This window comes from Aythya ferina (genome assembly GCF_964211825.1).
Source record: "Aythya ferina genome assembly, chromosome: 27".
NCBI lineage: Eukaryota > Metazoa > Chordata > Aves > Anseriformes > Anatidae > Aythya > Aythya ferina.
Window position 1 is genome coordinate 2612946 of NC_140310.1, and position 17537 is coordinate 2630482.

The 17537-nt window shown below is 38.6% G+C and overlaps 1 protein-coding gene across 3 annotated transcripts in view; it reads right to left on the bottom strand.

Annotated features, from left to right (window-relative positions):
* Positions 1–17537, bottom strand: part of LOC311424347 (uncharacterized protein) — a 252395-nt gene that overhangs the window by 45880 nt on the left and 188978 nt on the right. Inside the window, exon 1 of one of the 3 annotated variants that reach the window (XM_084499421.1) lies at positions 121–206. The exons of the other annotated variants lie outside the window; for them this stretch is intronic. Coding sequence (XP_084355547.1) covers positions 121–156 — 36 coding nt within the window. The 5' untranslated portion in view covers positions 157–206. Of the gene's footprint in view, positions 1–120; positions 207–17537 lie in introns of those variants that run through there. 3 annotated transcript variants of the gene reach the window in all.

Below are 17537 nucleotides of genomic sequence, written 5' to 3' on the forward strand. Positions count from 1 at the left end.
CAAACAAAGACAAGTATCTCTTCCTAAGGAGATCATAAGATATGATATGTTCTAATAAGAACATCTGCGCCCATGCCATGGAAATGGTTAGATGGCACAGGCAGCAACATTTTTTCTTACCAGTGACAGAAGCTCCACATTACTGAGTCTTTTCATAACGTATTTCTACATGCTGCACGGGTTTGCACACAACCACACACATCTTTCTAAGCCAGTGGATGATCTGTTACCTCTGAGCTGAGTAAAGGAATTCCAACTCTAATGGAAAAAAAATCGCTGTCCTAAATCATAAACTGAGCACTCCCAGCTCTGCAACCAACCAGCCATGGAGTCTCAGAGACAACACTACCCATATGCATCCCTTTGACCTATTGTTTCTTTTGCCTGTTTAGTTAATGGAAGTGTTGTGCCTCCATAGACCTTGGAGACACACGTTCGGGACGTGGTGCACTGGGGCCCGCTTTCATTTTGCGTTTCTGGGAATGGACATAACACAAATCATTAAATAGCAGTAAAGTGGACAAGAGCAGTAATTAGACCAGCTAATAGCTGATCTGAGCTGGGCAATCTGTATACATTATTATCATCATTCAGTTAAGAACATCTTAACAACAACATACTCTTATGAATATGCCTGCGCAAGGTCAAACAAAAATAGTAGCATGGTGAGAAGGAAACGTTTAAGATGAGCACACAGGGAGCCATCAGTAATATAGGCAACATTCAAGCACTCCGTTGAGAACACAGGGTCCCCAGCTGAGTATTCAAATATAAATTGGTCAGCCAGGAGCATTTGAAACCAATTACTTCTTTCCCAACCGATTGTAATGGAGTGATTATGCAGGCGGATGGAAAGGAGAGAATTAAATGCACTGGAGGAAGTGTGGGAGGACAGCAGCTCACTCAGTGATAAGATGTACACTGGGCTCTTAATAAATAGCAACAAATTATTGCACGTTTCCAGTTAAAGTCAAGCAGTGAGGCAAATCCTTGACTTTCCTGAACTGGATCCAAAAAACTATGCTCATCCTTGCTGGCTAAAAAAAAAAAAGTGTAGCCAGTTCAGAGATGCAAGGATATTCCTTGTTATCTGGCATATCTCAGAAAGGAAGGTTGTCATCAGCTCCCCAAATTGAGTCATCAATACTGAAATGACTAACTTAAAATACTTTTTTCCACTAGGTGCTGTGTGCACATCTCTGCCTCTGATGTAGCTTTTACTACATATTACAAAAGAATTTATTTTTCTAACCAGCACAGCAGTGAAACGCTGAGTTCTCAGGAGAGATGGATAGACCAGGGCTCTTTCTGTAGCTGAATTTAGTATTGTTTTAGGTCTTGTTTTTATTATTATACATAACCTTTTCACTCGATCTGACATGAAACAATTCTGACAGGTTTATTAAAACCTTTTGTTATTATACTTGACATTTATGAAGGGTAGATGATAAATAAGCAGAGGAATGACATGCTTGCCAGAAATTCAAACTGTGGCAAGAAAGTCTTCTCCCCAGCCTCATTTTTAAATGAAATCTCTCTTCAGACATTAATATCTCTCGGGAGGGGGGGGGGGGGGATAAGGAGTTTTTCTGTACTTGAACAACTAACTTGGTGCTGCTTTTGAATTCAGAACATCATGACTTTTCTCTTTTTCCAAACTACAGAGGTCTCATGTAAGTTAAGATTACCCATTTTACTTAGATAACAATATAAAGGGCAGCAAGCTTTAGCATAGTAAAACCTTGATGAAATTTAGTATAGCTTGACATCAGCCTTAGCAATTTGTATTGCATACCTGAGAAGCGCTTCATTAGACACTAAACTGCAGCCACCATTAGGGAGGAACAAGGAAAACAGATAACACTATCCTAAAGCATGCATACAGAAATAATGCAATTCATTAGAATATTGTTTTACTCTTGTTTTACGGTTGTTTAATCTTGTAAAAAATGTATTTTTACAAGAAAATATTAGAACATGCCATAATTCAAGTTATAGTTCCCCATGCCCCAAATTTTTGAGACAGGTAATAAAAAAAAGAATTAAAATCAGAGGAGACACTTCTAGAGCACAGCGCATGTGGCTGTTATAAACCATGCAGACTCGTGTACTGGTTCAGTAGGAATCACCGTGTTCCTGTTTAAACTCTACATCAAACATATCTCACAAACAGCTCTGCAGACTTAACCCTATATCGAACGTGGCTTCACCACTGCTACAAACAGCTTTATACCCCAGTGAATCAGAGGTAAATATGAAAGAGGGTGGACATGATTTATCCCAGCCTAAAGTCACGACATAAACAGGAGGAACACCCAGATCACAGAGTTCAGAAGTGTTCTCAAGTCCTCCTATTTTGGGGTCGTAAGAGGAGAAAGCTTTTTCTATTAAAAGATCAAGAATCCTTTTGCTTTTTGGTCTATAGTTTAGACAGGGGCCTTAGTAATTTCCATGTGCCACCAGGTAGATGCTTTGTTTCTGCTTGGTTTTGTGCTTTGCCACTACTGTTTAATACCTCCTGTTTCTCAGTTCTGGTATTTTTGCACTTCTGAGTTTTGGAGTTCTGGAGGGAACAGGGGCAGAGCGAAGGAATACCAGCCAGAGGAATACTGGCTGGCAAGCGAGTGACTGCAGTGAGCATCACCCTCCAGGCTTTGCTGCTGACCAGCTGTGCGAGTGAGGGAAGCTGTTCTCTCTGAGATCCTTTTCTCTTTCTGTGCTTTATAGCTCTGGTTAGATAAATGCAGCACTACAGGTGCTGTCATTCAGTGTATGTTTGTACAGCAGCTATCTTGGTGATTGTGGTTAGAATCAGCAGGCACTACAGTAACAAACAATAGGGGATATTCAGTTTGGACACTATTATGAGTGAATCCAAAAACCTCCCTCCTGTGTACACATAGCTTTCACTCAGACTGCAAGCACAGTATGAGGGACCTTTTTCTTTTCATCTCTGTATACATTTCCAAGCAGGGAAGAACCACTCCCTTCAGTTCCTTTCGTCACTGCCCTGTGAACCATATTACAGCTCGTAGGCTTTGCATGTAAAACAACGGTTTTCATGGAAGTGGCCAAGAGGAAGGACAAAATACACACAAAGCGTGCCACTGCTCTGGTGCAACGATAGCAAATCCAGCCTTGCTCATGTTCCCACACTAAAAACACCTGCAAGCGACCTGCAGACTGCTTGGCTGGGTTCGCCCACCCTGCCATAGGGAAATCTTCCATTTCCACTCCATTGCAAAGCCAGGGGTTATAGAAGGGTACGCTTGGGAACAGCCATCTCAGTGTTCTTGAAGTCCCTCCACAATTCAGTAAGAGTTAATAGCTGTTACATACAGATGCCACAGCTGGCCCAGTCCCAGCACATTCATAAGCTTGACCTCCAGATGCTCAGCTCAGAGGCTGCTTTAGCTCAGCTGGCACGCCTGCTGACAAAACCCGTCATTTCTCAGAATTCAGTTTAAATCACTTGAGAGGAAACACAGCCTTTAGTGGGGGCTCGCTGATGTTTTTAACAGTAGCACATTCGCCAAGAGAAAAGATGATAGGAATAAACAACATGAGAATGGTCTGTCACACCCAGGTTGTGTTTGAATCTCAGCACTTTCCATTTTTGCAAGATTATGTGAAAGGAACTTAAAGCGGTGAATGGAAAGAAATGTGACATCCATAAATGTCACAAGGAATATGGACAAACAATAGAACTCCACATTCATCACCAGTTTCTTACAAAAACTGCATTCTTCAGCAATTAGAGCTGGGGCTTAAGGATGGTGTTGCTGAGCTATTTCCTTAGCAGTATTGTATTCTTTAAAAGATGGTATAACACTGCAAATGAAAGTGATCTATGTCTGAATATGCACTTTGGACAAATTAAAAAGCCCTGCCCAGGTCACCTTTATAACATTTTCTGTGGTGCTTTCTATTAGGAAAAAATAATAATAATCACACAAGTTTCATTTTCATTCAGTATTATCAAAACACAACCCTTTCACATTTCTCAGTAAAAATGCTTTAGTTTTCTCAGTCTCTGAAGCTTGAATAAACTGAAGTTTTTGCTTTCAATATTATTATTTCTTGAATAGAAGTTTTGTTTTGATCACACCTGACATTGTGAATAAGCCCAGAAAGCACAAACCTAGACAACAGGGGACTAACACAGCCAAGCAATCAGTGTGAAGTTTGTATCATCTTTGTTGGGCATGATCAAAGGTGAACAAATTCATGATTTCTGAACAAATCAAACATAGGGCATTTAAAGATGAACTTATTAAAAACATAGGCAATATTGGTGTTTATTTAAAAGACTTACGGAGTTCTATCATTAAGCAGAGCCAAAGAGTTGCTTTCTCCAAGACCACTGAAAAGGAAAAACTTATTACCATAAAAATATAACTATTGTTGAGAATCTTTAACCTCATGCAGGAATCAGAACAAGAGAAACCAGAATAATCCCAGGTGCAGCCACACCATGGCTGCATTAGTGGAGGACATGCAGTATATCAGCCCACACAGCATAACAAGGTTGTTTTCTTTAATATCTTGTGCAAAAATGACAATAATTAAAATACTTTTAACAGGTATGTTAAGGAGCAACAGAATTTATTTTTATACAATTTAACCATTTGGTTACTCTCTGTTTTAAGAACCAGCTCCCTGTAGTATCCGCACCATATATTTCTTGTATAAAACAAAAATTTCAACATAGTTTCAAGACTGTATGTAAAACGATGAGCTTTGATGTATGCAAGTACAGAATATTAACGTAGTAAAAAAAATACAATCAAAATGATATTGTAATTGCTATTGTGCTGACAATGTTAATGATTTTGTTGCAAATTATTCAGAAAAATATTTAATGTGTACCTTGTGGGAAATTTTGGCCTTACCTAACTGGTATTTTCCATTGAATGAGTTCTCTAGCTCTGAATAACCCTGTGTATAGCACTACTGCTTTTAAATCCTCCTTACACATGATCATAAAAGTTTATTCAGAAGACAAATTTCATATCATCTGTAATCATACGGCACATCCTGAGGTCATATTATCCTCTGCCGTAGAGACATTTGTCTGCATTTCATATGCAGATGCCAATAGCAGAGACTGAAATCATATTAAATACTGAGAGACTGACATAAAAGCACATCTAGTAGATAAAGAAAATCTTTACAAGCAGTGTGATGGAAACAATGATGGATAGGAAACAATCTGATTTATCATGCGTGTTCGTCAGTGAAAGATACACAGGCACCTTTGAAATGACAGCCTTCAATGACTTTTTTAGAAAGCAATGAATTTGAGACAAATCAAAACCACAGGTATATAAATTTGTGTGAGCCCTTCAAGACCAGACCCAGTCACACAGTTCTACTACTACACCGTAATTTTGTTCTAACATGGCTTATTCTTCACTATAATCCAATCTTTAAACACTAATTTCATTGTGACAATGAGGCAGAAAACACCTACTCTTCCCTGATGTGAGGAACATAAAATATAGACATACACAGGTAAAGATATGGAAAGTACACTCCAGCACATCATTTTCTCTGCTCTCTGCAGCAGACCATAGCATGAGTGACCCAGAAGTTAGCACACACAAATGCTGCTGAAACAGATGAATCAACATTTACTCAGCCTGTGCTACCCAAGAGAAAAAATGATAATAATAATGCAAGTATTTATCAACTGCAGATGAAAAAAAAAAAAAAAGCCATTGGCTGACACTGTTGGAATAAGATGGGACATTAAAATCCCTCAGCTGACTGGTTACTGAACTTATAAAGAGCCACCAAACTGTTCATCAAGAGGAAGGGAATTTTCCCTTGTGCTTTGCAAACATTGATTGCATTATCATTGGGTAGATCAAAATGACTACAAAAGTATGTCCAAGAATTAAGTGTAATACATCAACGATTAAAAAGTGTTCCAACTGTGTGCTGAATAATTTTATTTTATTTTATTTTTTAAAGAAAGAGATTCAGTTGGCAGATGTCAGAAACAATCGATACCAAATAATGATGCACCAGAGCTAGGTGATCATGGAGCTTAAAGCCATGACAATTGCAAGGTGTGAATACTGGTGGATCTGCCTCACTTATACAAATTGTGCTCAGACTAACTGCATATCAGTAAATACAGATGGTGAGTTTCTATTTTTAATAAAGTGCAGAAATTACATAATTCTGAACTAAAAATAAATTAAAAAAAAAAAAAACACATTTAAACAGAACTTCTATTTCTGATAAATTTTAATCAGGGTGTCCAATTCTTCAGTATATGTCTAGGTTTTAGAAATCTCACATTATTCTTCTGAAAGGGCAAATTGCTGTCCTGCTCCCCAGAAAGGTCTCATCTTTGAGGTGCTTTGCTCCTGCCATAGAGATTCAGCATTTGAATTATAATGACAAGGACGCTTACAGAGGAGAATGACTGGTCTGAGGGTAAACACGCCAAAAAAGAAAGATGATAGGTATTACTGAATGAGTGGCTTTTCTTTTTATTCAAGGCTTTTCTTACTTGTCCATCAGCCTGGGAGATGACTCATTAATCCCATATTTTGCGCTATGTTCTAAGCAGCCTTGCTGTATTTCTTCTGTGTTTTTAAACTGACAGTTATGTGTACAAAGCCACTCAGAAAGCTCTGAGGATGGCTGCTAATTATCTCAGAGAACAAACAATAGTCCTCAGCTGGAGCAGCTAAGTGGGAAAGCCTTTGTTATTTTTAGTACAAAGTGTCTACTGCTTTTCAGAATGTTTTAAAATATTGCTTTGTTCTGTATATTGAATTGTTCGAGCCTGTAATAAAGTGCACTCAGCTGGGAGTCGGGACTGCCTTTCTTGGTTCTGCCACTCAACAGCTTGATTTTGTGGCCAACTGTGAGAATACGCCTAAATAAATCTTCTCACATGCATAGGTTTCTATCATCAGAGTCTTGATGTCAGGGGAAGGCTCTTCAAGTCAATTAAAACTAGTAACTGAAGACTAGGTAAAGTTGTTGGTGCTTTAAACTTTGGACCTTTCCAAACTTAAGCAGCTGAAAAATCCATCCTGTTATTCCTTATTAAGGCTATCATTGTGCCACAGGCTTAATCTAAATGAAAAATGAAGTGCTAATTAGAAAGTAAAATACTAGGAACAGTTTTAAAAAGGGAAATAATGGCAAGTCAAGTTCAGCCCATGAAAGGAAGTATAATGCAAAGCAAATTAATACACATAAGGTAAATGGATGCAACTGTCAGATCCAATTTAGTGAGCCCAAATTAGTTCCTAGTTGAATTTCACTTTAAGAAATTCAGATCCGTTAACCTTAAATTAAGCAAAATTTATTTTTTGATTAGCTTCTGCAACATGCAGCAGAAAAAAATTACAGTAATAAACAGCAATGGCATTTGACAAACTAGGTAAATATTTCTTATACTTAAAATTCCTTTATTCTGAAATATACTCTAGAAATGAGGTGAACTTTGTCCAATAGGAATTGACACAGGTGATCAGTATATGTGGATTACTGTAGCATCCCTAACAGCAAAAGCCATGTTTCCCAAGTCAAATTTATAACCACTTTCTGGAAGAATTCACCACACACAGAAATTTAGATAAATCACCACAAGTAGAGCAAAGCTCAGCTGCAACATTAAAGCTAGAAACCTACTGGACTTGAAATGTCGCTAATGCAAAAGTTAATCATTCAAAAGTCTGTATGTTAGCAACGGTAAGGGTCAGTGTGGATTTGCACAATCCAAAGGCCTTCTCTCAGGGACCACATAACAATTATTTGTGTTTATAGGGCTGCTAGGATCACAGGCATCTCCCAGGAAAAACCAAAGAAACCCATTCACTGTCACTTTACCTTAGATCTTAGATATTAACCAGTTCATTGTCAACCCCACAGCACAATTTCTGTTCTTTCCATGTGTATTTGAATAGCTACACACACACAAAAATAAAAAAGTACCACTTAGAAACCCAGGGCATTCTGGTTTTGATGCTTACCAAAGACTTCTGAATCGTCCATTGGCTATAACAATCACAATCTCACCCATGTAGTCTGAGTCCATATCGATGCTAACTGTATTTTCCAAAAACACACAGCAAGAAAGGTGCATATTACAGATTCAATCAGTTCTTTGCTATTATGACAAAGGATTTCTGGGGGCCATTTCCTACTAGTAGTTCCTGTTGTCATTGCTAAATGCCTGCAACTCACAGAAATATTAAGAGCTAGGTTTTCCAGTCTGTCTTACAAAACCTCCTTGCCAGGAGACTCAAATATTATAATTCTCTATGTCAATCTTACACAAGATATATTCACAGATAAGTGTGAAGACGAAGTCAGTGCCCTATCAAACATCAGTGTTCTCAGGCTAAATATGAGCTGTGTCCTGCGCTCAGGCTGGGCAATGTCATGCAGTACACCTTTCTGAGAGCAGAACGGAAAAAAAAAAAAAGAAAAAAAAAAAGATTATTTGCCTATTAGCAGAATTCCTCTGTAAAGTTTGACCAATAAGACAAAAATCAAGTGCCCATAACAGTTTCCTGACCAAAAGATTATGGCCCAGACCCTCAAAAAAAAAAAAAAAAAAAAAAAAAAGCACTAAGCATGTAAATATCTTTATGGTTTTAGGCCATGATCTTTTACTCAGTTAATTGATTTGGCTATATCGAAAATCAGGATTTACCAAAGTGCAACAACCCACAAAGGGGGATTTTAAGTCGTAACCAGCTTAGATCAAAGAGCTTTCAAAGCTCCAGTGATGCACATGTCTCCGTGACACACAGCTGGGCAGTCAGCACGTACCGATTTGGGTGTCCTAGGGCAAGCTGTACAGAGACTGTGGCTTACTTGAACTCACTAGCCCTCCTTAATCCCCACTGCTTCCTTCCAGCCTTGAGGGAGAGGAGAATTTAAAAAGTCATTATATTTCTTCCTTGTCAGTCTGAAGAAAGACACGATGCTTTGGGTCTTTGGGAGACTGCAGGGGAAGAATGCTAGGGCTCTATGTCTTCATTCCGACGCTCCTCCTGTGCCTACATTCTTGCAGCTGAATGAACTATCCTGTTTCTTCTGCTGAAGTACTATGTCCCATCCTATTTCTCTCCTCACCCTTGAGATGAGGACATTTCATTATCAGGTGAAATAATCCCCATTTGCAGAATTAATCAAGTTTGCAATCTCCAGAAGAAAGCAGATCTATTAAACATGTATTATTAACAATAACAAATGCTTCAGCCCTCTGGGTATACTGCTCAACCAACATCCACAGTAAAAGCATTATCATAAAAAACACATTCTTAAATTCTAAAGAAATAAAGCTTGGAATCATTTTGGTTAAGATGGTTCAGGCAGGGATATCTATCAGGAAAATCCATTATGATGAAGAGAAGCACTTATAGCACAGAAGGGCTTTGACAAAAAGCACTTGAAATGTTTTCATCAAGAATAATCTATGTGCACTGTAAATCCCAGTTCGCAAATACACCACGAGACACAGAAGTCTTTTCCATTTTATTTGCATTTTGTTCAAATGGTTAGCCAAATGCTGGGTTTATTTTTCTCCATCTTTTCCTTCAAACGGTATTTCACAGCCAACTCAGTGCCTTCGATTCCCAAGTCACAACAGCATGGGCATTGTTGTCCCTATTCAATCAGCTACGGTAAAACTAAACAAACACAATGATCCATCTCTTTCATCCTATTATACTTTGCCCACAGAGTTGTCTTTCTGATGCTTTTTATGGGTTGAAATTAAATGGGTTTCTGTGACAGTGGGACTCCTGTTCTCCTCTCCTCCACCATTCTGCAGCGATCGAAGAGCTAGGAGACACTTGAAGTATCTTCAGAGATGGCTCCTCCTCAGATCAGAGGGTTATATTGTGCCCTTAACATACCAGTCTGAGCAAGCAACATTCCTAACTGCTTGGGACCACGGCTTCTCCCTTCATGGGCTGCTTTGCTTTGTTACATCTTTATGCCAAAAATCAACAGGTCTACATCCAAACTCAATTGAGTTTCCTTAGGTGCCAAAGTGAAGGCAGGCTTAAACATTTGGGTCAGAGTTCAACAGTAGCCACTCAAGCTCCATTGCCAATGAATTTGGGTATAAGCCAAAATTTTGTTCTTTTTTCACCTCACTTGAACTCCTCTGTGATCCCCATCAAGACAACACCATCTGCACTGAATTGCTGATTTGAGAAATATTATCAGCATCTCCTCCCATACATGCTAGTGAAGGCCAACCACCTGTAGCTGGCCCTTGTAACCATATAGACATGACAGGGAAAAGAAGAACAGCAAACACTGCAGAGGAGCTGCTCCTCACAAGCTACTGAACCATCTGGCTCCCTTCAAAGCATCAAGTCTCATGTGCTCAACGGGTTCTGTCTGCTATATTGTCTTTTTAACTAAACCCCCTGCAAAAGGTGTCTGTAGGGAAATCCACTGAAAACAATGATGTATTCATTTCTTACATCAACCTGTATCCAATATGGAAATTCTGAACTACAGGATTGGAAAAGGGAGGGTGGAAGAGAAAAAAACAAATACAAAGCAATGTCTGTACCTGTATAAATCCTGACATTTCAAAGATATTTGAACAGCAAAGCAAGTGAAAAAGTACAAACCCAAACCATTCTGGCAATTTCTCATCTGCATTTTTCTAAGCATAAAATGGAACAAAGTAATTTGTTATATATTTTATCGTGCAACATAACACTTCTCAATCACTTTTTTTTAAAGCTTTCTCCAATATAAAACATTGCACCAAATGTATGGTTTAACTTAAACACTGGCAATGCTGGTCCCTATTTTGTTAAAGCACTGAGGGCCTTGTTAATCAAGGGCTAATTGCATGAACAGGTAATCTGTAAAGTGACAGTAAACCCGGCCACCTTTGTATTCCTGTCTTGGAGCATGCAGTTCAGCCCAAGGTGAGCCCTGCTTGACTGAATCTGCTGCAACAGCCTCCTGGAAAATTTTGCAGTGGATATATTTTATAGCTTTGTTTTGCCCCTTTCCTCCTCACCAAAAAATATGAAGGAAAAAGCTGAAAAATATGGGCAAAATAAGTCCATCAGTTTTGTGAGTTCTGCAATGTACAGAATTAAACCACACTGAAAAAACACAAGAGGCCATGGACTGGGGAATGATCCCTGGACAGCTGCTGCACAGCTTATGACAACTGTTACATGCACTGCTATGTTACTCTAAATCTGTGGAAGCAGATGGAGAAATTTAGAGATGGAGCAATTTTACAAAGCTTTTTTTTTTTTTTTTTTTTAATCACTTAAAGAAAACAACATCAGTGCTCATAAAAGAATAAATATGGAAGCAGAAATGAACCTGTTGACTTAAGCAGAAAACAAATTTGCAGAGACTTTTGATTCACAGAATCACCAAGGTTGGAAAAGACCTCCACCAACATCTGGTCCAACCATCCCCCTAACATCTATATCACCCACCAAACCATGTCCCTAAGCACCATGTCCAACCTTTCCTTAAGCACTTCCAGGGATGCTGATGCCACCACCTCCCTGGGCAACCCATCCCAATGCCTTACTGCTCTTTTTGAGAAGAAATGTCTCCTCATTTCCAAGTAAACCTCCCCTGGTGCAACTTGAATCCATTCCCCCTAGTGCTATGACTGGTTATCTGCAAGATAACAGTTATCTGTGAGATTCTGCCTTCTACACAAGCATTTCAACAAACATTTAGATGGGCTCTGAAGGTCTATTTATTTTCTCCTGAACAATGCTACTGCTCATTGTTTGTACAAAATGTAGCTTTAACAAGGCTACGTTTAACTGGCAACAGTGGAATACCACCACAGTCCCTCCAAGAGTTTCACTGCTGCTGTACCATGGGCAACTACCAGCACAAGGCAGGTACCTATCCACGGTCTAGATACCAACTGCTCTCAGGTATTCGAATTTCATCACAATAGTGCAAATAAACCTGAAAAAAAATCCATTAAATTCCTCATGGTAGGGCAACAAGCACCACTGCTTCAAGTTAAAGGCAGAGCTAAACACACACGTAGTTTCAGAAAAACTAACAGCTGAGTCAAGAGACTTTTTGTGCTGCACGTCTACCACGGCATGCATTTTTACATATGGCTGTATATTTTTTAAAGGGTTTATACTTTTCATTTCTTCTTGTTTTAGCTCTCTTTCATAGTTCTGCTGCCTCCCAGAAAACCCCAAAGTGTGTATTTCATTAATAAGGACTTACTTTCAAAAGAAAAATATTCCTCACAATTTGTGGAGGAAGCCATTACTTTAACCTCTCCTGAGACAAAATACTGCTTACAGAAAAGGCAGAAGAAAAAAAAAAAAAAAGTACAGAGTGGGGTTTTCAAAGTCTAGTTTCCATGCGATAGAGCGTGGAATAAAAATATATCAAACAAAACTGTGCGTTTCATGGCTCAGGCTGAAAGAAGTGCACAGACTGCTGAAAACTTTTCTTCAGCCCAGCCTACTACTTCGCAGCACAGACTTTCAGAACAGATTCTTAAATTCTGGCTTACACGTCCTTGCACCATTTATTACCTGCATTTTCAATATTCCAGGAGACACTTTAATCACCACACTGTGCTTTAATTGTTATTAGCATTTAGATTATATGGTAATCTTACAGCCAAAAGTCAATATTAAATTACTGTCCTTGCCCGCTGAAGAGTAATATATATAGAACAGAGTTGAAATGTGTTTTAAAGTTTCAGTTCAATTTTATGTCCTAATTACCCCAGAATGTTATGAAAAGACTGTAACATCGTATCATATATTCTTGTCATCCCATAGGCAGCTTTATAGTCACATAACAAAAGTATATTGAACTCATTACGTGGGAGCATAATTGAAATGATACAAAGAAACCGCTGGCTGTTAATAAAGCCATGTTGTGTTTTGTATCATACCTATCCTGCTTTCCTTGGTTTTCCAGCATGAAGCTAGAAGACAGACACAGCCACACAGTAGAAACGGATGCATTTCTGACTCTCCGTCTTCTGATAAGATCAAGAGCCAGATTGTTAAGTCAATGTAGTTTCAACTGACCTGAAATGTGGTTATACCAAGCTGCACCAGTTGAGAATTTGCCTCAAAGCACAGATTTTATTTATTTTTCATTGGAGGATCTAACGCAACTGCTGTCACTCAACCAAGCACAAGCTAATCACCTGTTCAGCTGGTGACACAATTCTTCAGGGACACAATTCTTCTCTGTTACTCTGTGTTAGCTATTTCTGCACAAAGAGGTGTAGGCAATTCTCATTGCAAAGTCTGAGAAACTTAGTGTTTTATGAAGCTTGCTGTACAGATCCTAAATACTGCTTTTTGCAACATTACCTATGTGGTTCTGCATCTGTTCTCAGACAGGACAACACAAGCCACCGTGGATAGTGTAAGGTAGCAAGACACAAACACGAAATATTTGACTGATTTTATGAAAATACATCAGGTTTTACTCTAAGAACAAGAAAAGCAGACGTGTCACCCTGTCCCAAATATAAAATCTCCTATGCAACTATGCATAAATGCCTCCAGATATGCCTTAGTTGAGAACCACATCCTGAAGAGTTTTTTCCTATCAATCACACACTGAAATTTCCTCTCTCACCTCAATCATTTTGACAGAATTTAGACACATATTCAGGCTTTACTTGCCCTGCCCTATGATAAAAATATTGCTCAGGAGATTGAGCTGAACTTTTTGTCCAGTCTAATTTTATGAAAATCTAGTGATAGGAATTTTATCACTTTCTTCAGGTTATTCAGACAAATGTGCACTACACATTATGGTACAGCTTCCACAGAGAAAAGAAAAAAAAAAAAAAAAACACACCACCAAACTTCTTTTAACATCTAATCCTCTTATTTCTTTCTATCTTGCTAGCCCACTATCCTTGCTAGTTTGCTCCAGCCTGTGTGATGTGACCACGTTATTGTGTCATGCCACAGCTATACATTTCCTATGTGTGTTCACTCTATAAGAAGGGTTCCTAAAAATATTGTTATATTTTATTGGATTTTTTTTTCTCCATTATCAAGAGCCTTTGCTTTGAATAAATTTTCAGTTCTATATCCTAGCCTACCCAGGAAAAAGGCCTTTTCAAAAGCAGTTTTTAGGTATACTATTTAAAGACAAGCATGTGCTTATGTTTCTTTTAAACCTCCTTAAACGTGTTATTTCTGATAACATTCTTTGATTATCTTGAATCTGATATAACACTTGTCAACAATAACTAGATTTTGCCTTTGGAATCCCCCTCTCATGCTGACAGCAACAGACCACGCTGTAAAACTGCTACTAATAAAGCAGGCTTTCATTACTGTCCCAAAAGGGCACGTCCTTTAAATGTTTCACATAAGGAATTACCCTTTGGTATTCTTTATTGGTATGGCAGTTAGAAACCAGAATAAAATTGGGATCTTTGCATCTCCCTCTTTGGAGGACTACTGGTAGTCCTTCTTTGAAGGATAGCAGTAAATTGAGGCAAAAATACCCAGAGGCACAGACCTTTGGCAGAATCGGGACCATTTATACAGCACAGAGTTTGGCTGTACACTGCTCCTCAGCAAACTTACACATCTCTCGTGGTATTCTACCCATATGTGCAAAAGGCTTCTTCACCATATTATCTCAGACTCAGCACATTTTTAATTGCTTTAAAGACATTCACTCACGCAGTTACTGTGCATCAATGTGAGCAATCTATAATAGGATGGAGAAGCTGTTCTGTCGTACTAAGAGCAATGCACACCTACAGCAGAAGCAATTCAGTTATAAATATTTCATGATCCCAAATATGATTTAAATATATAGCCAGTATAATTCTGACTAAGGGTAATTTATTACTCTATACTGCCCATGTAACATTCAACATTTAATCAAAAAAATCTAGTATAATTGCTATAAACCCAAATGATTGTTGACAGCTTTATAGTCATCTACTGCAGGAAGAAGATATTGCCCATTATTAGCATACAATGATCTGGGAATACCTACAGAAGGAAAGGATTTCTTACAGATACCTTGCTAACATAGGAGAAAAGGCACATTAAGACAAAGTTAGGCAACTCCTGACCAGAGCTGGAGATTTTATTTTTAATTTTTATTTTAATTTACCAAGGGATGCAGTGAATTTGTCACTGTTTTCATACTTCGAAGACAGTGTCTGTAATAAATATACCCAGCCTATCCATAACAAACAGAAGTTACAGACTTGGCACACAGATTGCTGTGTGAGATTCAGTGGGCTGTGTGTATTAGAAGCTCTGAGCAAAGCGACCGTAACTGCCCTAAAACCCATGAATACTTACAATCCTATCCTCCCTGGGGTTTCAAATACCAACCACCCAGCTGACAAATAGTTGCATGCTGTGCGTACACTAGAGAGCGGGCACACTGGTGACGCATTGTATATTGCTGTGGTTGATTATTCAGACCTATAAAGATATTTTGAATATTCAGTGATAAACTTTATTCTAACAATAAAACACTACTGTTAAACTTTCCTGCTTCTCTGTCTGCTTGGTACTCACAGAAGCTAAGCAATTCAGAATTGATGTGCCAAGACTTTTCACAACACCACAACAACCATGCAGCATATTTGCACTACCTGAAGTGTCTACCAGTAGTCATTGATTTTCTCAGAGTATCTTTCAACATCATTTAAGGTTTTGGGTATCTCTGGATATGTGTTGCTTAGAAGTGATATAATATTCTGACAGTAATATCCATGTAATCATGTTACTTCTGGAGAAGTTTTTCTCTCACTTGTACTGACTTCACACCAGAATAATTGTCTTTTTTTCCTATGACACTCCTTTCAGTCCAAGAGTACTAGCAATTTAAGGTTTCTGGATGACAATAATACTGTGAAAATGGTACTCAGCCAAAGGTAATTTTGAAAGCTAGCTAAAATGTTACTACTATTCTTACACTCTTCCCAAGAGCACGGTGGCCAGTATAGCAGGTGGGAACAGACAAGCTGACAATACAGTGAAAGAAGAACACATGGCTTGGAAAGCATCCCTAAAGCACATTGAGGAGCCCTTGCAAATAAGAAGTTGTCATTTGTTTGTTCTGGGAGCAGCTCATAAAGTGGCAGAATACGACCGAACAGGGGTCTACAAAAAAATGAAGTCTAGGTGATGGTGCACTGGATCAGGACAGGAACACAGATCTGCTGTGAGACTGAACACAAATAATTGTTTCCCTCAAATCTCTACAACTAAATTTATTTTTCAGATCCTTGGTAGTTTCCAATCAAACCCGTATGGGTAATACTCACCTGTTCTAGAGCACAAGTCAATTGAAGGATGCTGCTTTTCTCAGCCAGCCTCAGGTAAACCACCCCAACACCATGTTCTACTGGTCACTTGCGGCCCTGCCAACAAATACATTAGCAGTCAATAGACAACACGGGAAAGAATGGAAAAGGCAAGGCACAAAAGCATGTTTTCCTAAAGCAGTCCAGCGCACAAACCCCACAATATGTGTCAAAGAATGGCAAAGACAAGAAAGAAAACAAAATAAAGCAAACAAACAAAACACACAAAAATACCCAAGTGATTTCTTGCAGAAAAATCAAACTAACAAAACAAAACACCACATATCAGATGGAAGACAGAGGTATATCCAAGTTAAAAGAAGAAATTATTGAGTCCTTATCTCCATTAAGGGCAGGGTGTCCACCTGAACATATAAATGCACAGTGCTTTAATTTTTAAGGAGCATTATCTTGAAACTGAGCCTTCATATAGCCACATCCCTAAGTCCGGATACGGCTAAGCATCCTGTTAAGACCATAGATACACAACAAATTATTAAAGGAGTCTTAAAGTTCCTACCCCAGTCTAAGGGATCGGAATGTTGAAAATGGTCCAGAATTCAGTAACAGAATAAACATTAAAATGACATGTGGTTAATAGGCGATGATGTGAGAAATAGAAGCAGCAGAAGAAAATTGCTTCAGAGGTTGCATTATTGCTATTGAATCGCCGTCCCTGATAAATACTTTGAGAGATCTCTCCTGGTGAGAACTCATAGAAAGAGAGGATCGCTTGGTAAGAACACTTATCGTACAGTGAATTAGGCAAAAACCGTACAGTATCTTGTATTTAAGTTGTTAGGGCTTTGTATCGCTCCTTTCATGGCATGTTCCTCACAGAGTTGGTCACTTCCTAAAGCCCTTAGTTGTACACGTCCATCTGAAGGATGATAATTTGGTTACTGCCATGCTGCAAGGCACTGAGTCGGAGAAAAGCACTCACTCGTGACTCACAAATGCCAATTCCTTTTCTTCCAGATTTCTCATACAGGTATCGACCCTATCTGACTTCGCTTAGCTTTATGAGAATTGACAAGGCAAGAGACAAAAGAAAAACCATTACAACTAATGAAGATTCCCCATATTTAATTATTTTATGAGGATAGAGAAATCCAAAGGCTTCCAAGTTAACTCTCTAACACAGTGCATAGTGTCCAAAACTTTGCTTAATATTTTATGAATACCCTGACGAGAAAAGAAA